The sequence below is a fragment of the Sphaerodactylus townsendi genome, linkage group LG06, assembly GCF_021028975.2.
Source record: "Sphaerodactylus townsendi isolate TG3544 linkage group LG06, MPM_Stown_v2.3, whole genome shotgun sequence".
NCBI classification, from domain to species: Eukaryota; Metazoa; Chordata; class Lepidosauria; order Squamata; family Sphaerodactylidae; genus Sphaerodactylus; species Sphaerodactylus townsendi.
This window is the reverse complement of record NC_059430.1, coordinates 98563542-98589313: the sequence shown is the minus strand read 5'-3', so window position 1 is coordinate 98589313 and position 25772 is coordinate 98563542. Positions and strand designations below refer to the sequence as shown.

At 44.7% G+C, this 25772-nt stretch overlaps 2 protein-coding genes across 4 annotated transcripts in view; both read right to left on the bottom strand.

Annotated features, from left to right (window-relative positions):
- The window catches only part of LOC125434149 (CUB and sushi domain-containing protein 1-like), an 890459-nt gene that overhangs the window by 579071 nt on the left and 285616 nt on the right, over nucleotides 1-25772 (bottom strand). The gene's annotated exons all lie outside the window — the stretch shown is intronic.
- The window catches only part of LG06H1orf94 (linkage group 06 C1orf94 homolog), a 20570-nt gene continuing 1256 nt past the window's right edge, over nucleotides 6459-25772 (bottom strand). The window contains exons 2-6 of the mRNA XM_048499154.1: nucleotides 14348-15009; nucleotides 13498-13667; nucleotides 11485-11559; nucleotides 9233-9417; nucleotides 6459-6779 (exon numbers count right to left, since the gene is read on the bottom strand). Of these exons, the coding sequence (XP_048355111.1) occupies nucleotides 6704-6779; nucleotides 9233-9417; nucleotides 11485-11559; nucleotides 13498-13667; nucleotides 14348-15009 (1168 nt within the window). The 3' untranslated portion in view covers nucleotides 6459-6703. The remainder of the gene's footprint in view (nucleotides 6780-9232; nucleotides 9418-11484; nucleotides 11560-13497; nucleotides 13668-14347; nucleotides 15010-25772) is intronic.

Here is a 25772-nt window from a genome sequence, read left to right as displayed (position 1 = left end):
CGACACGGCGAGTATAATAAACAAAGAAGGTTTATTGAGATGCTGACCTAAGTGTCAGCACCTCCGTTCCACACAGCCACTGCACTGCCTAGCAGCCTTACAACATCTTAAATACACTTTCTCCCTTCGGGAGCCCAGGAGAACCCAAGACAGCCCACCACCATTCATTAACAAAATTCAAAACAACCAATCATGCATTTGCAACATGCAGGAACCAATCAGAGTTCGATGGGTGTCCCTTTCTTGGATTTTGCGCCGGAGTAGGGCGAGGCGATGACGTATGCCCTGGCGGGAGAATCACAAAGGGTCCTTCAGGTGTTCGGGGTCAGGAAATGGAGCTTGATGACGATGGCCCCTTATCTGCCTGCTGACGGGATTTGGCAGGGCGAGGCGCTTTCCCCGAGATCTTCTTTTGTGTGCGTCCATCAGGGACCTTTACACGTGAAAGGACGGGCTCAGGTGGGGCCGAGGTGGACTCCTGCCTTGAGCCAAGGAGGTTCCACGCAGTCACAGATACAGAGAAAATTATAAATCCTATTTCCTATCTAATACAGTTGGCTTCTACCTAACTAACACAAAAATAAAACATAGTTTAATCCTTAGTCAAACAAAAGTCCAGAAGTGGAACGAATTTACTTCTGGCTCCGCTATCAACCTGTCACTATGGCTAGCACAGACCGAGTGGGCACACATCTAAGAGTTTTCAGGAGTTCCTTACTCTGACTGCCACCAGTTGGGTATACTCTTAACTTTGTGAGGGGATTTTTACTTTTCCCTCCAAAGCTGACTCCCCCTTCAATGACTCTTGAGGCTTATTAACAGGCAAACAAAGATGAAATGTTTATTTACAGGATTACAAGAAAATAATTTACAGAAATAATTAAACTTTTCCTTTTCTCTGGCAGGAATATTTTACTAAACACTTTAGTTGTTTCAGATTTTCTATTACAGTTTCCAAACAGTTCTCTGGCTCAGTTTTAATAATCCTGCTAAACTTTCAACACAGGGAAAAATCTTCCCTTCATAGAACTTGACAGATACTTAAATATCCAACTCCTTTCACCAAAAGAGAGGCACACTGGGCTTCCCAGAGCAGGCTCTGGGGTATTCCACCTGGAAACCCACTCCTGACTCTGTTGACTAAATAATCCGCACCCTCAGAAACTTCACTATCCCATATCTAGGTGCTTTCTCCTCAGAGACCTATAAACAAGCCCTCCATGTGAGTTAAGTATTGCCCTAGTGATGATGTTTCCCTAGAACCTTGGCACAAGTTTCACATTCAGCCTGGCCTGCCTGGTCATTCACTACAACCCTGTTATCCAGCCTCTTGAGAACCAGAGCTCCCTCCTACACTCTTTCTTCCCCCTTTTTTCCTTCTCGAACACCCACCCTCTGGCCTTTTAAACAGCTTCAATACCAGACAGGCAATCAGGTGGAGCTCCAAGTCAACTCCTTAATTTTTTTTTTGCTCTGACAGAACTGCACTTTAAAATTAACCCTTAATCAGCTGTCCGTCACACCACCCTAAACTGAGTTACCAGCAGGGGTGTATTTGCCAGAGAGAGATGGGGGTCATTGACCCCGGGCACCAGCCGTTAGGACATGTGGGGGTGCAAAAATTGCCCCCATCTCCCTCTCACAGAGAGGCACCCCACCCAGGTCAGAAGCCTGCTGTGGGCCCATCTGGCCTAGCCCTGCCACCCTCATCTGCCAGCTGAGGTAAGGGGGGGCGGTGGCACCTGGGGCCCTCTTGCTATTCCAATTGATCTCCAGACCACCAAGATCAGTTCCTCTGGAGAAAATAGCTGCTTATACGCTGCTGAGGTCCCTGTCCTCCCCAAGGTCCATCCTGAAATCTGCAGGTATTCCCCAATACAGAACTAGCAACTCTACTTTAGGACAGAGCTGCCATGAGTTGGCTTTGATTTTCCACCATCATATTTGAAGGCTAAGTTGGAAGCTAAAGTAACCAGGATGCAAAGGGAAGGGCAGGCAAAGATTTTTGAGGGATGAAGAGGCTTCTTAGAGATGCTTTACAGAATAGGAAATGATAGAGTTGAACATCCAAGTAATCAGAGTGAAAACCACCCACTAGATTTATGCCGGTGCACTGAAACAATGACACAGGATGCTCCTGTGTATGGGTTAGATCCAATTATAGAATCCCACTCAAGAATATTTGCTGAATTCCTCTTTCCACAGCAAATTTGTGCTATGGAGGGGCCCTCTAGCCCTGCTGCAGCAATTTGGAGAGCCCTTTTGGTTGAAATGGGATGAGGGAGGTGAGCAAATCCCATTCTGCTGATGGAAATTCTTTCCCCTGGATCCAGCTCAGTATTCATTATCTATTACAAGAACTTGTACGTGTCGTTCCTATCAAAGGAACCAGTGTTTGGGATGCAGAAACTTTGTGGATTATTAAGCCCTGTGTCAGTTATCAAGGCTAACTTATTTTTTTCTGTTATGTAAATAGACTATCCTATGCTGACTCTTTGTTGATCCCTTGCTTAGAAATTTAATGCCATTTGGCTCTTTAATTATAAAAAGTTGCTGACCCCTGCACTGAGGGAAAGTTGGACGCTTTTCTCTGAAAGGTAGCCTGCCCATCTTTGCCCCGTGACACGCAACTGTATTGGCAGGGGTGTCTTCACAGTTTTCTTCCAGCTATGCTAAGGTCCAGCAGATCTGACCTGGGACCTTTGTGAACTGTGCTCACCCTAGAATATGTCCCATAATTCTCTGCAGCACATCAAAGGAACATGGTAGACAGGCACAGTGGTTCATTGGCTAACATGTCAGAGTGAAAAGGTAGACGCTTTGAACATCTGTGCCTTAATATTAAAGCTCCTTTGTCTCCCTTCTAGGCTGACCCATACTTGGAAATTTAGCAATTTCTCTAAATCTCTCTGTAAGTGTGATAGTAAATGAGATACAAATGGAGGAGAGAGGGAGGCTGGAAGACAGACTCCAGCTATTAGGCTCTGCCTCATCCATTCTAACTTTTCCTCTAAAATGCAATTTTTATGCAGCATGTTACCTTTTTTTCCTAATTCTACCCTCTGCACTTTATGTAAAGAAATTTACCAGATAGGCAGAAATGGCTTATTAAAGCTATCTATTTTTCCTGGCGTCGCAGTAATTTAATGAATGGAATGGGTTTCAGCCGTGGCATCTTGTGACATCACAGGAATAATAAGCCTCTTGGCTGATTAATAGCAAGTTCAATCAAGCCCACCCCCTTCCCTTCCTCCTTCCTCTACCGTGTGTTAGCCAAAGTGGAATGGATTGTCTAGTAACATTGCTAGATAATTGCTAGAACAGCTGGCTTGCCCCTGGAGGGTTAAACGATGCTGCTGCAAAAACCACAAGTATGGGAAACGTACACTTTTGGGAGGGAGATCTGGAAGTCTGTATGCTAAAATAGAAGAGTGATGGATATGGCCATGTCTGAAAGCGTGTCAGCAACCTTAAGAATCACATGTAGGTTTTCCAAGGCCCGTAGCTATGCACCCCATTGCTGGTGTCATCAAGTTGCAGCCAATTTATGACAACCCCTTATGGAGTTTTTTTCAAGGCAAAAGATACAACAGAGGTGATTTGCCTCTGCATAGCAACCCCAGATTTCCTTAGTGGTCTCCCATCCAAGTACTAACCAGGGCCAGCCCTGCTTATGGCACCTCAAGTATTAACAGAGGCACCCCATAGCTACTTCAGCAAAATTATTAGCAGAAAACGTGCGAGGTCTGTATTATAAACATTGATATTAGTCTCCAATTCCATGAGGTCACAGCTGGCTTTCATTTTCTCCCAATAATATCTCTTCCATTGGCTTGTACTGCTCCTCTCTCGGTGTACATTAGGGGCAGGCTGCCTTGCCAAAGAGCCACTGCCCTTCCCAAAGGGCAAGACTTCATCTCTCCCCTTGGCAAAAGGCTCTCGCCACATATCCCACCACAGGTTTACCCAATCAGAGGTTGGGGGCATGATTCTCAAAGCATAGCACAGGATATGACACCAACTCTACCAGTCAGAAGAGGGCATGCTCAAGAGGAAAAGAAGTATAACAGGAGGCGTCAGGGAGAAAAGCTATGCATAGCGTGAAGGCTGATTCACTCAATCAGCCATGGAAACTGCTTGAAAAGAAATGTGGTTTGCCCAATTTCACAAATCCTTTTGCTGGTGGTTTTCCTCAGTGGACTTCACAAAAGGGAAGCCGTTTGAAATATTGCTTTGAATATTTGTTTCTTAAGTATATTTATTAATTCCCTGCGTTACATTTACAACCCAGCGGCCCCTCAGGACATCTCGCAGCACTCAAGGTAATGCTATATCTTTTTTAAAAGCCCCAATAAATAACTGCAATATTAAAAGCTCTCAAGATAAAATATCACAAGAGTTCCGTAACAGAATTGCAGAGAAGCATTTTTTTAAAGAAAGAAAGAAAACAAGACCTCTACCTGTCTTCCAGATGCTGTAAATGTGCTGAATCTTTGTTTCTGTTTAGACGTACAAATCACAGGCATATTGAGATATACTCTTAATACAAATCATCTTGAAATTGGGTCTGTTCAAGATGGTCTTTGCGTTGCTTTTAAAGTATGAATGTTAGCGTTACTTTGTTAAAGTTAGGGATGCCCGCTCTGGGTTGGGAGATATCTGGAGATTTTGGGGTGGAGCCTAAGGAGGGGCGGGAGCGGGACGGGGCGGGAGCGGGACTTCAGTGCCATAGAGTCTACCCTCCAAAGTGGCCATTTTCTCTAGGTGACCTGAGCTCTGTTACCTGAAGAGCAGATGTACTAGCAGGAGACCTCCAGCTACCCCCTGAAGTTTGGCAACCTTAGTTTAAGCATTAATTGGCTTGTGTCTATTCTTTATCTAATTGATCACATATTAAAATATGAGTGATTTCTGTAAGGTCAGCTGTTCACCTTCTTTGTGAAAGGTATGAACCCCCAAGTCACATGACTGGGTCACTGGCAAATCATGTGATCACAGAAGGGAACTGAAAAAAAAAACAGCAGCGCTTTTTCCTCAAAAGTGTGTTTTGTCTGCCCTGCCAATTGACAGATGAGAGTTTTTATTGGATACTCTTAATTTAATGAACTCCTTTTGTGGTAAAAGTAATTCAATATCGAATCAGGTTCCTACTTTGTCAACAGCCCTTTGCTAAAGCAGAAGAGGGGAAGGGGGAAAATGTAATTTGACTTGATGATTGGGTTATCTCATTACCTTAATTGTATTAAGAATCCTGGAGCAACATAGTTAGCAGGGGGCTCTTCCCTAGTACTGAAAGCAAAAAAACAAACAAACCCCAACCCCCAAAAAACAAAAAACCCCAACCTACTTATTTATCATAATCTATACTCCACAATGTGCTGTTCAAACTTCTCTACGATTGAGCTATGCCACTGGCTTTCAGACCATGATATGAAGGCCCTTGGAGCCCCTCAGAAGCTAGTCAGAGAGAGCAATCCACAATAAGCAGTTTTCTAGTGAGCCAACCTGCACTACACACCTTTATGGGGATCAGAGGACATCTCCCAGTCTGCAGGGAAGGAGGCATCCATAACGGAAGTAGCCAATTTCCCTTCATTTCATTCCAAATCCAGAGACTAACCAAACACTGAATCTGCTTTCACATAGGGTTTTTACCCTGAGCAAAGAACAGCATGTCCCTTGCTTTTGGGGCAGAGCTTCCAATAGACATTGTGTTTATTCTGAGCATCCCCTGTTGACTCCTGGAGTTTCCCTATTTAAGAAAGGAGGGGGTTGTCAAAGAATACCTCCCTTTGATCCAGTTTAAAAGGGGAATGGGTAGAATTACAGCTCTGAAGCTCTGCCCACCACCAACAAGAAGTAAGGGCAGCAGTTGAGAAGGGGGCAAAGGAAGGGCTCTGGGTCAGGGGTGCCTTACGACTGTCATGTGGAGTTAAAGGGTGAAAGTCAGGTGGGAAGCACCAGCAGAAGCAAGTGGTCCGGGAATGTGGCATGTGGACCCCCCCCCCTCTCTCTCTCTCTCTCGCTGCCCACTTGCATACCACTCTCTGATATTTCCACAACAGGAACAATTCTTCACACGCCCTTGTGAACGTAGCCTGAATCTGACACAGCTCATATTCTCAGTTGAAAACTAATCGTCATCTGGAGTCCTGCCAGAATCTAGGAATGCAGCAGGAAAGTGAAAAGCACAGAGAGTATTTTTCCCCTCTATGCATATATGCCTAAGCAGAGATGAAGGATGGGTTTCAAAGATACAGCATATCACCCTCCACAGCATGTCACACAGCCACTGAATTCATCTCTCTTCTGAATGCCCAACAAGAGTTATCACTTCCAGAAATTTCCAACTGTGAACTTTCTTTATCAGCCATCTTTATTACAGCAAAATTCAATTTTATGCAGCACAGGTATTGGTCATAAATAAAACTTTTAAAAATGTCTCTTTTTTTCTCTCTATGTTAAAAATGATAACTTTTTAATAACAGGCTGAGCATTTCATACATTTCAGGTAAATTCTGCTCTGTTAAAAGAATTGCCAGCTAATTGGTCCTCTTTGCTCTGAAATTACATGGACTCATTTGGAGAATGAATCTTTACCTTCAGGGCAAATTTTTTTCAAATGCAAGTCCTTACAAAAACTCCACACATTTCCCACAGTCCTCCAAAGATATTCATCTTCAAATAAGTAACCAAAAAAGAGTTAAAAACTGTTGCTGCCTCCATTGGAAGAGAAATAAGGGTTGGTTCTTACAGGTCCAGCAGCAGTAGTCGTAAACCTGAGAATAAAATAAACAGATTGTCTTGTTAAATAACCAGCAAAATGCCACCCAGGGAGGTGCAGTTCAGCTCTGGGGCAGGCTTTGAATATTTATGAACATCAACTTGTTCATAAATGATCTCGGGGCCAGAGGTGAGTAGTAAAGAGCCCAGCAGTATAGATCACATCAACAGAGTCACACCAATCCTAAGCAAAGTTACAATAAGTCAAGCGGCTTCATTCAAAGCCGTGAGGGAGAAAAATCGGACTCACCCCCCCCTTCCTCAGATGTCTTAAAGAAGCCAATGGAATCCCTGCCATACTGATTATAAGGACATACAGTGCAATCCTGCGGAGAGTTACTCCAATGTAAGCCCATTCATTTCAAGGGACTTAGACTGGAATACCTGTGCATAGGATTGTACTGAAAGAGTTCATGCTTTGTGCAGATTCAGGCTAAAGTAAGGGAAAAAAAAGTTTCACAAAATCGCTCCTGCAAGTGAGTTGGATCATGTGGTGGGTTTCTACTAAGAAAAGCAAAGGGATTCTTGCCAACTCTCCTTCCACTGTAAATTTTCTGCTATTTCCCAGGAAGAGCTTTTGGGAGACACTTTTGAGCTGCAGTGAAATGGAGGAGGTAAGAAAGCCTGCTGTAGACATCCTTCTCACTGGATTGAATCCTTGGTTTGCATGTTTTTTTTTTGCCAGCTACAGTGGCTTAAAAACAACTGAGGCCATTTCTGCACAGTTCAAATATCCTGGGTTGAGTAAGAGAAATATCCCAGATTGTAACCAGGTGTGATTATGCCATGCGGAAACGGCCTGAGGTTACTTTATGAGTCAATCCCAGTCAGTCACTTTAGGCTTGCCATTTTTCCACCTATGGTGCAGTAACTCCCTGCTCCTGCTCTCAGTCCCAGAGCCCTGCCTTTGAGTCACTGAGGAGTGGGAGAAAAAAATGGCCTCCATGGTGCTACTCTAGGAATTCCCCTTGTCTCTATGGTCCTTCTGGCCTGTGGGGACGGGCCAGAATGTGTATAAAATTTGTATTTAATCAAGGAATATGGATTCTGTTTAGAACCAAAGATCCTAAGAATCAAAATGGTTCTCTGTATAGAGACCAGAAGCCTGCATGTTTGCAGCAGGTCAAAAGGAATGTTATCAGCTTGTCAGTGAGTATGCAGGCAAGTACAGATAACATCTTTAGGATCTTGTCACAGAGGGCCAACGTGACAGCAGAAATATGCAATTTATAACTTTGGTTTTTGGGTTAGAAATAGAATGTGATTAGTTAAATAAGGAAAAAGTGTTTTTCTATTTATGTTGAATGAACACAGAAATGATAATGAGTGATTCACATTTACTTTTATTTCACTATAATTCTATTGTTTTAGAATAAATGTTTGTATAATCTTTTAAAATGTTTTAACATTTCATGCTGGGGAAGGAAAGTTTTATGATCCTAAGGAATCCTGAATACCTTAAGGACATAGCTCTCTCTGGGAGAAAACTAGAAAACAGGTTTTTCTTGGAAGCAGAGGCTAGCTTTATGGCTGTCCTTTGCATATGGACAGAGAGGGTACACGCGCTAACAGCATGCAGCATTTGAGTAACAGAAGGAATGTAATACATAGAATAGAGGCTGTCTTCATGTGACCAGGAGACAGTTCTATCCAATGAGATTTTTAAGGTACATCCTTGTAGCACGTGAAAGAGGTATGGATTAATACGTGAAACTTATGATGATGATTGTGTGACATCTGTATTCCTTTAACTATAAAGACTGGGGTCTTTCATATGCTGGGTGTGTCTCTTTCGAGAGCCACCCGGGAGGGTTAACCTTCTGTAACTTTCTAAATTCTGTGTCTATAAAATTGGTCCTTTTGTATGAAGGGGGTGCCTCTTACCCTTAAGGGGACACCCTGGTCAGATACTTATGCTGTCCAGTAAATTTATCTTCTGTTTCAAAATTGTTTCTTGGGTGTTTTCTAACTTTAAGTTTTTCTTAAACTAATTCAGCTGTGTAGGACCAGAGACGCGGTCCTGGCCCCACAGTTTCTTACCATAAAGATCAAGGGAAATTCCTAGAGCATCCCTAAATCTTATTAAATGATGTGATAGTGTCAGATTTCCTGAATTCAGTCACCTCTTGTGGTGCCATAGAGCCAAACCAAAATGAAGGTCACTCTTCCTATTCATACTAAATGGGTAAACATTTGTCTGTGTGTTTTGTAAGCCCCCTGAATGGCCAGTGAAAATTAGGGGTGTTTCAGAGGCTTGTTATCCTTGGCTCATACCCCTGGAAGTAGTCATTCCAATCCCCTCTTTACAATAATACTTTAACCTCTACTTTTAACTTCAAGAGAAACTATTAATCTCATCTGGGTTCCTTTATCAACCTCTGCAAACAGAAACAGCTTCTCAGCCCTACTTGGATACCACATACCCAAGGTAACTACTTAACATACTCACCCATAGGAAGGAGAAAATGAATATTGTGGCCCATCACCTGCCATGGCTGGCAGATCACGGACACTGCTAGACAATTTGGCTGGGTTCCTCTGCTGGTAAGAATAACCAGGTTGAACCAGTGGGATGTAGCTGAGCACAGGTGTATAAGGTGAGCGGAAGATTTGCTGGGGATTGTAAGGAGCAACCTATAGAACAAAGAGCACAGTTACTTCAAGGAAAGAACTCTTTGCTTAACAAAACTACAACAGAATGGGGAGGAGATGTGGCTGAATAACAGAACATATGAAGAAATGTGACTGCCTTGTACAGAATCAGACCATCAGTTCACCAAGGTCAGTATTGTCTACTCAGACTGGGAGCAGTTCTCCTGAGTCTCTTTTCGATCATCTACCAGCTGGCCATTTTAACTGGGCCAGTGGGTGGTAATGATGTGGTGGTAGGGTTGGCAAGTCTGGGTCATGAAATATCTGGTGATTTGGGGGGGGGGGGATGGACCCAGTGGTGGGATTCAGCCGGTTTGCACCACTTCGGCAGAACCGGTTATTAAAATGGTGCTTGTAAACAACCAGTTGTTGAATTATTTGAATCCTACCACCAGAACTGGTTGTTAAATTATTTGAATTCCACCTCTGGTGGAACCTAAGGAGCATGATTTTTGAAGAGGGGAGGGACTTTGATGGGATTTGGCAAGTGCCAGTCACACAATCCAGTAATGAAGGAGTTAATTGGTGCATGCTAATTAGTTAGTGAGGTCAGAAGTCAGTAACCAGGTAATTGATACCTATTGGTCAAGCAGACCTGGCATGGACTACATGCCAGTCTGCACGTAAGCTTTAGATATATATTCTTTGTTGCTCTCTGCACGTGCACAGTCTAACTCTCTGTGTGTGAGTAGTAACCATGTAATAGCCAAGCAGCAAGCTGGCTGCTGGAGCTAGCTAGTTAGAAAGAGATTTCTTGTTTTATTCCAAGTTACAATTCCCTGTTAGTAAGTAAACTTTATTTCAGTAAGCAACTGACTCTGCCTTATTATTGCGCATAACTCTGTTTTACAAATATATTCACAACAGACTTTGATGGGGTATATGCCATAAAAGCCATTTTCCAAAAAAGCCATTTTTTTCCAGGTGTACTGATCTCTATTACCTGGAAATCAGTTTTAATAGCAAGAAATCTTCAGCCACCACCTGGAGGTTGGCAGCCACGGGGAATGGTAGTAGGCAAAGGAGAGGGGCTAGGCACTGTTTGCCAGGGCCCCCCAAAAGTCTGGTACCAGGCCTGATCCATTCTGTTCCATTGCCTGTCTTGAAAGAGCTTAAAAGAGAAATTCTGATTTCATTGTGCAGCGCTGACTGTGCAAGTTCCCTTTGAAAGCTCATCAGTCTAAGCTGATGCAAAACTAGAAGAAGGATGTGGTGTCTGGCTGCGGCTTATCACATCTCGTAATTCCGAGTGTATTTACTACAAACACTCCTAAATGCTCCTTCTGGGTTGACAATGCACAAGGTGCTGTCTGGGTTCAAGAAAAGGACATGTTGTTTGTCATGGCTTCCTGTCTACAACTGCTGGAATGTGAGGGAGGCCACAGACTGACACAAGGTAGATCAGATCCTGAAGGCCAAGCCCTCCGAGGACAGGCTGAGAGTCTTGGGAATATTTAGTCTGAGAAAGAGGAGGTTGACGGGGAGCGTCGTTGCTCTCTTTAAGTATTTGAAGGGCTGTCACTTAGAGGAGGGCAGGGAGCTGTTCCTGTCGGCAGCAGAGGATAGGACTCGCAATAATGCGTTTAAGATTGGATATTAGGAAAAAAGGTTGGAAAGGTTGGATGTTAGGGGGAAAAATTGCAGTAAGAGTTGTTATCGACTGCCTGATAGTGAGCTCCCCCTCCCTGGCAGCCTTCGAGCAGAAGCTGACAAACACTTGTCAAGGATGCTCTGGGCTGATTCTGCACGGAGCTGGGGATTGGATGAGATGGCCTGAATGGTCTCTTCCAACGAAATTAGCGACACGAACCCCTTCTCAAAGGCACCCGTCTCCTTCGTCAAGCTTTGTTAATGGTTACTGAAAGTCTTTCAGTTTCCTGTATAATTCCTAGAGCTGGAATTCTGAAAATGATTTTATGAACACAAGGAGTGGGACTGGTTTTAAAAAATTAACACACACTGCAAAAATGTGGTAGAAACGTGTATGTCTTTTGCCTCATTCTAATTCTCTGGCTCCAAGCCCAGAAGATCTGCAGAAGTGTAAAATACCTGTCTTGAGTAGCACCCCAGCTGAGGGTGTAACGTCTGCTGGTATGGAATCCGTGCTCTTTGTTGATACAAACTCTGTTTTGTTAAAAAAAATGCACAAAATGGGAAGTGAATGAAGAGGGTCTGGGTCTCTTAATGCTCTTACTCCTGTATTCAAAACCTACCCCTGGAGCCCCACACAGGGAGACATTATATTCAGACACAAGCTGTTGTTTTGACAACCTTTTCCTCATGTCTTAATTCACCCTTTCCCTTCAACTGACTGATCGATTAATGTATGAATCATATTTATACCAAGTGGTATGTTACCAGAAGCTCTGGGTGTATGTTTTCGAAGATAATTGAATGAAAAAAGTAAGACAACTTACAATTTAATAAACAGGAGCTTCCGGTTATTTGAAGGACTTCTCTTAAGACTTGTCTTCTGTGGGTCAGTTCTGCCAGCAAAGGTGCTTTTCACTAACAGAAGGAGTATTCCCCTTGACTCAAGACACTCTTCTGAGTATCTTACATCAAGGGAAGCCTCCTTCTGCTAGAAGAAATAGCCTCAGCTCATGGGACAGATCCACAACATCCAATCTTACATCAAGCAACATGAGAGTCAATATTGACAGGATATGGGAGAACCAGGTTCAATGCCGGCTCTGCCATTGAAGCTTTCTGGGTAACTTGGCCCAGTCTCTTCGCCTAAGCCGGTGGTGGCGAACCTTTGGCACTCCAGATGTTATGGACTACAATTCTTATCAGCCCCTGCCAGCATGGCCAATTGGCCATGCTGGCAGGGGGCTGATGGGAATTGTAGTCCATAACATCTGGAGTGCCAAAGGTTCACCACCACTGGCCTAGGCTAACTCACAGGATTGTTGGAAAGATAAAATGGAAGAGAAGGGGAAATGATATAATCTCCTTTCAGTCTCCATTGGAGAAAAAAAAGTTGGGGTATAAATCAAGCCTATAACTAAATATATAAATGTAGTGTAGCAGCGAGTCACATGACAAGCTGTGGTGCCAGATTAGCCCTCAAGGACTGCCCAGTTCCTCCAATTGTGGAGGGGGTTGCTTTTGCCCGAAGATATCCATTCAACTTCCTGACTCAAGTTGGGGGTTTAAACTAAGTCTCCCCTGTCCTAGTATGTGTTGGGACATTCCCTAACCTAGCCTTCATTTGAGAAAAAGACTCTTCAAAGGAGAAGACTCCTCAGCCTCCTCAGCCTGGAATCTCCAAGAGAAGACCTCTTGCCTTCTCTAACACAGTTGCTCCTCTTCAGGATCCAGTGGAACAAGCATATCATGAATCTATTGGATCCATCTCCAGTTGCCCTAGAATCTTCTCCAGGAACAAAGAAGGCAGAGAACTAAAGTCTAGATGAGGCAAAGCAGGACACACCACACAGCTTGAGGCATCCCACACTCCTACAGGAAGAGAGCACTTACTACATCTTAGCAGGATCCAAGACCCAACTCCCTACAGCATAGGTGTCAAACTCGCGGCCCTCCAGATGTTATGGACTACAGTTCCCATCATCCCCTGGGGAACTGTAGTCCATAACATCTGGAGGGCCGCGAGTTTGACACCTGTGCCCTACAGGAAGGGGTGAAGTTATCAGCTGTCTGTATGAACCTTCAGATGAGCAGTAGCCTTTGAAGATTCAACAGCTATTCAATCTAGTTTGTGGTGTTCCTAGATAACTCTTTGCTGTACAACTTCTGCTCCTACACCAAAGACCCCCTCCAGCTTATCTGAATATTGGGTCCTCAGTGGAGAGCCTTTTCCCCTGGTTGTCCACATACAGCATGACACTCTAGACACCACACCATGCTGGCTGTCCATGCCACTGGCAACCTCCCATCTCCCAGATTTTGCCACCTCTCCAGTCAATGGCAAGATGTTCTGTGTTTCTCAATTTGAGGCGCTACAACCCCATAGTGATCTCTACCTCCCAGCTCTCTGCGAAGACCCTCCCTCAAGGCAGGAGATCTCTCCCCAGCCTTTGATCAGTCGGGCAACATTACCTGGTACTGCGGGAAGCTTGAGTGGTTGGGGAAAATGGGAGGCGGAGGGTAATTCAGGCTAAGCCACATTGGCTGTTTCAATGTAGTAGTTGTCGAGTTGGTTGGAAATCGTGGGGTGAAAACATTCCCGCTGTACTTTAGGTTGTTCTTATCCATGGCTGCTGAAGTTGCTGTGAAAAGTTCAAACTGCGATTATTCATATTTTCCCAGATTCTGGGGTCTGCATTTGGTGGCTGGGTCTTTTGAAGGACAGACTGAGATTCGGGAGGTAGAATTTGGCAAATCAAGGAGCGAAACCTATTAAGATATAGAGGAATCTACTGGGGGAAATGATTGCATATCATCCCTTCCTTGGCCTGTGCTACCACTAAATGGGTCCAAGCCAAGGTTGCCCTGTGGTGGCACAGGAGAAAATACCACTTGCTTCTCATGCGGCTAGTGGCTAAGAATGAACTGAACCCCTGTGTCATATCACCCCTCATCATGGGCTGTCTAAACATGCGGTTTGGCCCAAGAACTGACACTGACTTGGAATTTGGACAGCCCCTTCCTGAATGACATCTCAAACCTCAAATCACTGGCTAACAGAACTCTCCAACAATGTGCTCTCCAACTCAAGTTTAGCTGTCTATAGCCTAGCCAAGACACCCCCTTACTCAAGGTGACCGTCCTGGGAGAAATCATCTCTAGCCATGGAAGGATTTGCAATTCCTTCTCTATATTTGAAGCATGACCTCTGGGTTACTCCGGTGGCAAGGAGCACATCCACATATTCTCTTAATTTGCTCTTAGTTTGAAACCAGCACACTTGTTCCCTAATGACAACCCTGAACTATCCCAGAACCCTTACCATTATTTTGACAGAGCCCTTCAGCAATCAAATCAGGTTCGGTTTTTGAGCAGATCTTGGCAAACACTGGGAGCTGTTTCTTCTGCCCAATTCCTTGACTGTCGGCCACCATCATTATCGGGGATGGCCTTGTGAAATTATCTTTGTGGGTGGCAGACCCAATCATGTTGTTTTGCAGGAGGTCTTTGGTTTCTTCAGACACCATCTTGTTGTCCAGAGCTTTGGCTGCCTCCACAGGTTTCAGTGGGAACTGCGCCAGAAGCTTGGCGATCTGAGTGTTGGAACCCATCATGTTACTGTTACTGACATCTGCATTTTTGGCACTCTTGTAGATATATTTTGCAGGTAGCAGGATGCCTGTGACAGTGGACTTTGTGGACAGCTGGACATCACAGATGGACCTCAGTTTCATCTCCCTTTTGTTTCCAGTGAGTGCTCTGTAGACATTTTGCACTGCTTCCCTCTCCTCTAATGTCTGCTCTCCATCCGAAAGTGTGATAAGATTACTATTAGATAGAGCTTGTACTGAAGGAGCAGGGCTTGCCTTTTCATCTTCCGACCTCTGTATCTCTAGTTCGGTTGCATTCTCCTGGGTGAGGCTCAAATACTCTTGTTCTACTAGCAGGGAAATTTCATCTTTGCCAATGCTGGTTTCCAAAGATCTGCAGGAAAGACAGAAATGATACGTCAGTCTGGTTAATCCACACCAAAAGAGTAGAAGAACATATTATAATATTGATCTTTAACTTATTAGATCTGGGAGCCACTTTTCACACATAGGCAATAGCATGGGATCTTCTGAGAAACAAATGTGTGGCATCAGAACCATGTGGCAGGAAGTAGGAGCAAAAGTATTATCTCACTGGTCTCACCACTATGGGCAGCAGGTCAAGAGAGTTGGAGACAGGAAGCACAAACTAAGCACCCATTGGTATAACTTAGTCAGGAACAAGCCATGGGTGAGATCCATGGAGGGATTACCTCCACTGCTGCCTTACCCATCAGCTTTCAATATACAGGCATAGTGAGGGAGAAGGCAAGACACCCTTGCTCTTTATGTATGTGCGTGAACAGCCCCCCTCCAGAAAGCAGTACTATACTCAGGACCAACAGGAAGGAATCTGTCCCCCAATTGTTAGTCATGGTTTATGAGTCAAAAACTAGTGTATTACAAGAGAGGTTTGTACTTCCATGGCCATACCCAATTTTTTATGACTAATTCATTCCCAATTCTCCTCTTGTTTCCCCTTGCTGCTCCCATTAGAATTAGCACTGGGTTGAGTTAAAAAACAGTAGTGGATGCTGCTACTTAGAATTTCCAAGGCCTCACTGCTTGAAAACTACTTGAAAAACTTGAAAACTGCTTGAAAACTGTTATGGAGAACAGCTTGCTACAGGGATGCCAGCCTCCAGGTGGGACCTGGGGATCCCTTGGAATTATCTCTGATATCAGAGTTGTTAAGTAAACAGCTGTGAAAAACAGGTATCAGTTCCCCTAGAGCAGGGGTCTGCAACCTGTGGCTCTCCAGATGTTCATGGACTACAATTCCCATCAGCCCCGGCAGCATGGCCAATTGGCCACAGGTTGCAGACCCCTGCCCTAGAGAAAATGGATGGTTTGAATAGTGAACTCTACAGTATTGTACCCCTGCCTGCACCAGGCTCCATCCCCATATCTCAAGGAGTTTCCCAACCTGGATCTGGCATTCTCTCCTGCCGGCTGTGGTGGGGCAGGGGGTAGAATCTGGCAACCTTACGATGCTAGATGTCTACTTCTCAATGCCATCAACATGATTTCTGCTCCATCCCCATCTTTCTAGAGACTTTCAACAACTGCATGTGCTGTGCTCTGTGGAACACTCAGTTCAGTCCAGGGAGAAGGGGCCACTCTGTTTGGCCTGCTACCATCACAAAGCCTGTGAGCAACAAGGTTTTTTACCTTGGTTTTTATCTTCCATTTTGAACTGTGCAAACAAAACGTGAGTGTGCTGCCACTCAGCAAATCTGCGGTCTGCCGCCGTCTTGGAGCCTAATGGAAAAACTACTTAAGTTGAAGGAAAGCTAGACCAGAGGAAAGACCACTTTGCAAACTGAGCGGCAGCATACAGGCCACCCTGTTAACTTATTCTTACTGAAAAGAATGTGGCATTTTAACATACTTTACTAACTACCCTTAATAAATGACCTTTCTAGATATTACAATCCATGAGCACCAGGAAACCGAACAGAAAAATCTTCCAATATGCATTCTCATCAGGTTGTCCAAAAGGGCAACTTTAATATAAAAGTAAAGGTAATCTCCTGCTCAAGCACAGGATCATTACTGACCCATGGGGTGGCATCACATCAAGGCATTTACTAGGCAGACAGTGTTTATAGGGTCATTTACCATTGCCTTACCCTGCCATCTATATATTTCCTCCAGCAAGCTGGGTCCTTTGATATACATGAACCATAACACATGTACAGTATACAGATCCTCTGCACTAATTCCTTTGGACAATATGGCCACTTGGTGCATCGGTAAAAAGGGTTGGACCCAGATTCGAGTCTCCAGTCTATCGTGGAAGCTCTCTCAGTGGCATTGGGCTAGTCACACACTCTCATTCTAGCCTACTTCACAGGATGGTTGTGAGGATAATATGGAGGCAGAGGGGAGAATGATGTAAAGCTATTTGGGTTCCCATTGGGAAAAAAGGCAGCATGCCAATGAAGGACACAAATGGCAGCCTTGAGCATCAGGAGGATTGTGGACAGCACATAGTCATTCATAACATCTGAAAAGGGCTAATACCTTACATACTCCCCTTGTTATTCAATCTGTTCATTAATGATCTGTCCCCTGATCTAAAATCGGTCAACTCACCTTGCCCCAGCTTTGGTAATGTGACTCTACCACTACTTCTATTTGCAGATGATGCGTTATTACTCTCTAGAACGAAGAGGGGATTAAATTCCTTGTTATCCAAATGCAGTGATTATTGTACACGGAATTCTTTATCCATCAACCCTGCTAAATCTAAGGTGGTTGTATTTGCTAACATTTATAAACCCAGTAGATGGATGTTAGATGGTGCATTGGTTGAACAAGTCAAGTTCTGCAAATATTTAGGAATCGTTTTCCATCATAAAGCCTGTTGGTATAAACACAGAGACCTAGCCATGACAGCTTGTAGGGCTACTGTGGTGGGTGTGGAGAACTTTTTCTTTACAAAAGGCAATAGGTTTATCCCTGCCGCAGTTAGAGTCTTTAACATGAAAGTGATTCCTCAATTGCTCTATGGAATCCCCCTGTGGATTAATGCTTGGAGCCAAAAAAAAGTTGAAAGGATCCAGTCAGCCTTCTTATACAAAATATTGAGTGCCACATCGCATTCCTTATGCTGCACTCTGTTTGGAAGCGGGACAGCATATGCTGGTTACAAAAGCTTGGCTGGCCACCCTTAAGTTCTGGGTTAAGCCTGTGCTTTAATTCGGACACTGGTAGCCTTATCAATCATATCCCCCCCAGCTCCATGGATCTAAGTGGTGGCGGGCAGTTGAAATTAAAATACTTTCCCTGCGGTTCTCCTGGGCGTCGTAGGAAGTGCGGCCTCCTTCCGACCTCTTTCCAACTAAAAAGGCGGCTCCTTGACCAGGAGCTACAAGTTCTACAAGACCAGCCTTGAAGTAACTGTTCCCCCTTCTTTTTCAACATCAAATTCAAAACCAATGTGATAGCAGACTATCTGAGTATACTCCAAGAGCCCAAGCTGAGATGGATATACACAAGGGCTCGTTGTAATTCCTTCCCTTGTTCTATACTCCAAGGGAGGTTTCTTAAAATTGACTCGCAAGAGTGGAAATGCCCCCACTGTACTATAGTGGTGCAATCCATGGAACATATAATGCTCAACTGCCCCAAATACGAGGAAGCTAGGACCAGGCTTTTGACCTTCCTTCCTGCTAAGTTTAAGGAATACTCTGTTGCTGGGAAGGTGGCATTCCTACTAAACAACTCTTCTTCTGTGATTTTAAATTCTGTAGCTAGGTTCCTTTTAGGAACCTTGGAATAATACCTGTGGTGGTTTTATATATGGAACATCTGTCTGGATAATGCTGGTTGTTATATTCGTTTTATGCCTAATAAAGGTTTTATGTATGTATGTATGTATGTATGTATGTATGTATGTATGTATGTACCTTACATACTTTTGGATGGTAATTTTGCACCCTTCCAAAAGCGTGACCTAGGATGGGTCCCCCAATCCTGGCACCCAATCAAGCTTATACCCAACTAGGAAGATGAGGCATTCAAAACAGAAATATGTTTCACTATGATCTGCCTGCCCCAGGGGCAAACTGAGGTCTCCTGGCCAAGGCTAGGGATTTGCTCATTCGCCTTTCAGGAAGCCCCAGAAATGTCATTTGACTACTTCACAGAACAGAGCCATCTGGTGACTCCGCGAAGAACTTTTTCAAGTTTCCTCTCTTGTTATCAAGCGCCACAAAGAGCTGACATGTGGTTTTCTTCTCTCCTTTGTTTGTTAAAAGCTCCAAGGACGGAACAGCTGGCGTGATAAACATGCGCTATGTATGTACTTATCTATACATATAAATATCGTGCCAAATTTCTTAGTAAACTGCATATTACTTAATTATCTCCAATTATAGCATCACTGTGTAATTAGAGCCATCTTTATTATTCTGTAAATTGAACAAATCTTGCCATCCCTTTCATTCAAACTGTCCCTGAAGCTTTGGAGTTTCTTGAGACAAAGAATTCAGTGATTCCCCACCACACACACTTGCTTCATAAATGGTTCAAGGTTTTAAGACGTACTTTCTGCCCATCAGTGAGAAGAGAGGGTGGGGTCAAGGATCTATGTCACCCACCTCAAAACATCTTGGTGACATTGTCAAGTGTTCTGCTCAACGAAGGTTGCCAACTTCCAGGAAGGGCCTGGAGATCTCCTAGAGCAGTGGTGGCGAACCTTTGGCACTCCAGATGTTATGGACTACAATTCCCATCAGCCCTTGCCAGCATGGCCAATTGGCAGGGGCTGATGGGAATTGTAGTCCATAACATCTGGAGTGCCAAAGGTTCGCCAACACGGCCCTAGAGTCATAATTGATCTCCCGACTTTAAAAGTTCAGGTCCCCTGGAGAAAATGGCTGCTTTGGAAGGTGGCTCTAGGATAGTGGTGGCGAAACTATGGCACAGGTGCCAGAGGTGGCACTCAGAGCCCTCTTTGTGGGCACGCACAGAGTCACCCCCCACCCACCTAGGCTGGCCTGGGCCATTAGGCTCGATTATTAGCATTAAACCTAAGACCTAGTTTTGGGGAAGCAGTGTAGGTAACCCTCTTAAGCACTGTTAAACCCCACTGATTTTCATGCAAAGAACTAAAGCCATGTAGCGAAGAACTAAAGCCATGTAGCCCTTTACCTGGGAGTAAGCTCAGTTGCTGGCAATGGGGCTTGCTTCTGAGTGAACCCTCCTAGGGTCATGATTCACCCGTTGGAAGAGATGCACGGTTGCTTCAAAGCAAAGCCACCGACTACCACCAAGCTTACTCCTGAGTAACACACGCCTCGGAGCCAACCGTTTTTTTCTAAACTAAAACCTCAGTATTTGGGTTAAATTGCCATGTTGGCACTTTGCGATAAATAACTGGCTTTTGGGTTGCAATTTGGGCACTTGGTCTCGAAAAGGTTCACTATCACTGCTCTAGGACATTGTCCCTCTCCCCCACAAAGCCTGCCCTTCCCAGGATCCACCCCCTAATCTCCAGGAATTTTCCAACCCAGAGTTGACAACCCTATGCTCAGCCATATATCAATTTTGTCTTGGGTCTGAAGCATGAGAAGCCAAAAGGCAATCCTCAGAGGCCAGATCTGGCCCAGGGAGTGCCAGCTGCTGATCACCTCAGCTCTGTCACTATGATTGGGGTCCAGAACTGATCACAGAGATGGGGTTGGTCTTTTTTACTGACTCCTCTTTGCTGCTGCTAAGCCCTCTTCCTGTCATTCCTCGGGTTCCCTCTGTCCTCCAGGAGGTACATAGGGAGTTTCCAAGTCAGCTGCAATTTGATGGCCCTTCCACCACCACCAATCCCAAAAAACACATTGAGGGAAAGACTATGACTTTACTGGAGTGTGTCTGCTCTGCAGACTTAAATAGTTATTTTGCTCCCCACAAAGAACCAGCAGTTGTAGACTTTTTGAAGAGGTTAACTCCCCTTGGAGAAATTCAAAGGGAATTTGGAGGCTCCTGTTTAGGCGAATTTCAAGGATAACTGAAGGCAAAGTCATGATGTCATGCTGAGCGATGATATCACTGTGACTCAGGTTAAATTGTAGGATGTGTCACAGAGCATGGAGTGACTTGATATGGGAATCCTACATTCAGAGGCAGCTTTCTGATTCCTGAGACCACATTCAGTCTTAGAAGACTCTGTTATGAGTGAGGCAATCAAGATATCTACATCTTAATTCTACATTTTAATTTGGTTCTACGTCTTAATATGAATTCTGCAAGCCAGCTATTTTTTTCCTCAAAATTGCAAAACAAAACAAAACTTGAGGCATTTCACGTTCTCTCGCAGGTACCAACCTCCAGGTGGGGTCTGAAGTACTCCTGGAATAACAGCTGATTTCCAGACTACGGATATCAGCTTCTCTGGAGATAATGGCAGCTCTGAAGGGTGGACTGTATGGTATACTGGAGAGTCTAAGGCCCCTTCTGCACGTGCAGAATAATGCACTGTCAATCCACTTTCACAATTGTTTGCAAGTCGATTTTGCTATTTCGCACAGCAAAATCCAGCTGCAAAGTGGATTGAAAGTGCATTGTTCTGCATGTGCAGAAGGGGCCTAAGAGAAACATTCCCACTTGAGCTAGGTCAACTCCCCAAACTCCACCAGCCACAGGAAGCATCCCCTAGAAATTTCCCATGCTGGAGAGAGCAACTCCAGATTTGGAAATTCCTGGAGATTTGGGGCTGGCATCTGAGGAATGTGGGGTTTGGTGAGGTATCACATTGGTGTATAGTGCCACAGAGTCCACCCTCTAAAGCAGCCATTTCCTCCTGGAAAACTGATCTCTGTCACTTGAAGAGTGCCAGGCCTCACCTGGAGGTTGGTAACCACAAACAACCTTAATCTCAGGCCGTTTCTGCACGGTGGGGGAAACGCAGTTCCACTGGCATAAATTATGCCGGTGAAGGCTTGGGGACCATTCGCACGCTATCGTGCGAGTGGCCCCAACTTTCTCCCCAGCTGGAGAGGCAAATCCATGGTTCAGCCCCCTCCACTCACTTTCCTGTCCAGCACTGCTCTCTAGGGCTGGAGGGACACACCCATGCTGCCCTCCGACCTCCAGGGGTCGGAGGGCAGTGTGGGCGTGTTCCTCCAGCCCTCCAGAGCAGTGCTGGACAGGAAGGTGAGTGGAGGGGACGGTAAAAGCGATGTCTTCCCACTGGTGCTGTTCGCACCACACTGGCGGGAATATGCCACTTTTCAAAAATCTCATTCGTTGAGCGAGGTTTGAAAGCGGCACCTTCGCGCTGCTCAGGGGAGGCCAGGACGATGCTGCTGCAATGCATCAGCGCCTCCTGTGCAAATAGCACCCTAGGGGCGGCTTTTTTTCTGCCCCTAGGGCGCTGTTACTTGGCCGTGTGGAAACGGCCATAGGTACTGTCTAAGGTGGGAGAGAAAACAAGGTGGAGACAAAAGCATATGGAAGGAGGGGGGTGTTTCCTTCTAGTTTCTCCTAAGGCATCACATTAAATCTCAGTGAGCAAAATGAACTGGATTTCTGTTGCCATTTTATTATCTTTTGACCTTGGCAGAAAATGCAGTCTTGAATCCCTTGCAGACAACTTCTATGTGTAACACACACCCCAGAAAGTTTTTTGTGCTCCCCCCCACCCACCCATTTAGATCTCAGTCCACGCTCACCTGCCAGAGACAGAAAGAGCCTGTTTAATTTGTCATCTGCAATAGCATTTGGGACCGAGATTATACCTCGTGCCCTTTCAGTTGATCCGGCGGCCTTTAATTATTTTAACATATTGACTTATGCAAATCAGATGCACCAAGTGCAATCCGAAAGGGCTCTGGAATCATTTGAACAAACACCAAAGAATCCCTTCCCTGGTCTGATTTTCTGTTTTGTTTTGTTTTGCAACCACAGAGGGATGAGAATTAGAAATAAGCCAGCACTCCTCCATATTCCATGTCAACAGTCTTTTTCATTATGTTAAGGTTGAAAGGCATCGTTCAACACCAGGAATCCCTTCTGTCCCCCTTCATTTTCCCCAAATGTTTGACACCTGGAGCACAAACCAATTGAGTATAGGACTAATACAGGGGTCTGCAACCTGTGGCTCTTCAGATGTTCATGGACTACAATTCCAATTGGCCATGCTGGCAGGGGCTGATGGGAATTGTAGTCCATGAACATCTAGAGAGCCACAGGTTGCAGACCCCTGGTCTAATAGAACCCCAGGGCAACAAAGTTCATCCTTCTTTCTGGGGTGCTACCTAGAGCCAGCATGGTGTAGTGGTTAAGAGCAGGTAGATTCCAATCTGGAGAACTGGTTTTGATTCCCCTGAGCCCTTCGGGGGAGGGCGGTTTATAAACCTAATAAATAATAATAATAATAATAATTCCCCACTGCTCCACCTGAGTGGCAGAGGCGTATCTGGTGAACAAGATTTGTTACCGCACTCCTACATTCCTGCTGGGTGACCTTGGGCTAGTCACAGTTCTTCAGAACTCTCTCAGCCCCACTTGCCTCCCAAGGTGTCTGTTGTTGGGAAAGGAAGGGAGAGGAGCTGGTAAGCCACCTTGAGTCTCCTTACAGGAGAGAAAGGTGGTATATAAATCCAAACTCTTCTTCTCTTCTTCTAATCTAAAACAAGATGACTCCTCAGTCCTCAGCAATTAGAAAATGCTAGCCCAGGTTCCCCTAATATGATCTTGTGCGTTATGGGGGGAGCATAAGCATGGCATTACAGATTGGGTTGGGATGATAGCTTTTTATTTCCCATATATAGTTACCAACTGCTTGGAGAGAAAACATGTTCTGCTTGGATAGAAAATATGTTATGGAAGCTTACTGGGATGTATTTGCCAAATGATGCTATTGGCCTCTGTGTCATGAAAAGTGTCACCTGCCTCTTTAGTAAAAGCCTTTACTAAAGCAGCAGGACATTCTTCTCCAGGCCTGTTGGCAACCTGTATACACATTACACTTAGCTTCACTTCCAGCTTCATGTTTGATCCCATTATAAAGATGTGTGTAAATTTTCAAAATGCAAGTACAACAAAGGACATTCTCTGCTATTCATGTCTCTGGACCACATGAGAGACAATGCTGTGTAGTGGTTAGAGTGTCAGACTAAGATCTAGGAGATGTAGGTCTGGTTTCCCATTGTGCCATGGAAGCTGGCTGGGTGACCTTGGGTGAACCACACACTCCCTCAGCCTTACTTGTACCTCACAGGGTTGCGTAGGGGTAAAATGGAGGGGAAGAGAACAATGTAAGCAGCTGTAGTACCCTTTGGAGAGAAAGGCAATGGTATAAATCAGCAGTTCTCAACCTGTGGGTCGGAACCCCTTTGGGGGTCGAACAACCCTTTCACAGGGGTCGCCTAAGACTCTCTGCATCAGTGTTCTCCATCTGTAAAATGGATAAATGTTAGGGTTGGGGGTCACCACAACATGAGGAACTGTATTAAAGGGTCGTGGCATTGGGAAGGTTGAGAACCACTGGTATAAATGAAGTAACACAAAATAAAAACAATAGACTACATTTGTGAGAAACTCACAACATTTTAGACTTAAAAAAATACTTCAACACCCAGACAGCTGTTAGTTGTGACTAATTAATGACTATGTTTGGAAAATTTCCTGTAATCTTCCTACTTTGGGGGCATACTACAAAATGCTTCCTACTTCAATATGAAATCTGACCTTCTTTCATTTTCCTTCTTCCTTTTCTACCCTCCTCAACATTTCCCAGAATCACCGGAGGTTTTTTTTTATAAAACCTTCTTCCTGCCAAACCCAGGATTTCTGAAGAGCAGATGTTTCCAGCCGCCACCTTTAGCGATTTAGCGATTTTCTTCTTTATTATGCTCTTCCTCCCCTTTCCTCCTGTAAATATTTTGATTCTCATTTCAATGCAGGGGATTCGATACATGCTGGTAGCTGTTTCCAGAATCGCACATGAAGGTGAACATCACAGGGAGATAATTTTTACACAGGAAAATAAACAACCCATTCATTGCACTGCTCCTCTATTAACATAGAATAGAGTTGGTTTTGATATCTTGCTTTTCTCTACCTTTAAGGATTTTCACAGTGGCCCAGAGTTGCCTCCCCTTCCCTCTCCTACAACAGGAATCTTGTGAGGCAAGTGGGGCTGAGAGAGTTCTAAGAGAACTGTGACTGGCCCAAGGTTACCCAGGAGGCTTCATGTGGACTAGCTGGAGAGACAAAGCAGATCAAAGATTGGGGTTGGAAACTGTAAACTGATCCTGAGCTTCAGAAGTTCTGGAAGATCCTTTGGCTTGGCTGTTTTGTACTTTTGGAGTGCAGGAGTTCTAAAATTGAGGAGCAGCCAGTTTTCGGATGCTATTGGCCCTGACCTGGATCGCCCAAGCCCTCCCTTGGAAGCAAAGCCCCCCCCCCCCCCCCGGTTAATACTTCAATGAAAGATCACCAAGGAAATCTAGCATTGCAATGCAGAAGCAAGCACTGCCACCACCTCTGTTTGGTCCTTGCATTGAAAACTATGGTGTTGTCCTAAGTCTGCAGCAACTTGAGACCTCCTGCTCTTGACATTTGGATCTTCCATATTTAATGCAGTTTAAACTGCAGTCCTTTGAATGCTTATTAGGGAGTAAGCCCCATTAAATATCGTGGGAATTACTTCTTTGCAGAGCTGCATAGAATTGAGAGGTGCTGGGACTTCCTAGAAGTCACACTGCTGAAGCCTCAGGCTTTCTAGTCCCAGGTCAATGAGAGTACCTGCAGTTTTGAGAACGCACTCTATATAAGCACAAAGATACTCTGCAGTTTTATTCCACAGGTTCCTGGAATTTTAATAGAGAACATAAGAACATAAGAACAAGCCAGCTGGATCAGACCAAAGTCCATCTAGTCCAGCTCTCTGCTACTCGCAGTGGCCCACCAGGTGCCTTTGGGAACTCACATGTAGGATGTGAACGCAATGGCCTTCTGCGGCTGTTGCTTCTGCGGCTGTTGCTCTTTGGTTGGGCACCAGCAAAATGAGGCTCAAAAGTTCTGAACTTAGAATAACACACACACACACACACACACACAAAAGACTTGTCTTCCACAGAACACAAAAAAGCACAGCAAGACAGATGGGAGGAACAGTCCAAGCTGTTTGCTTCAATATTTATAACCCCC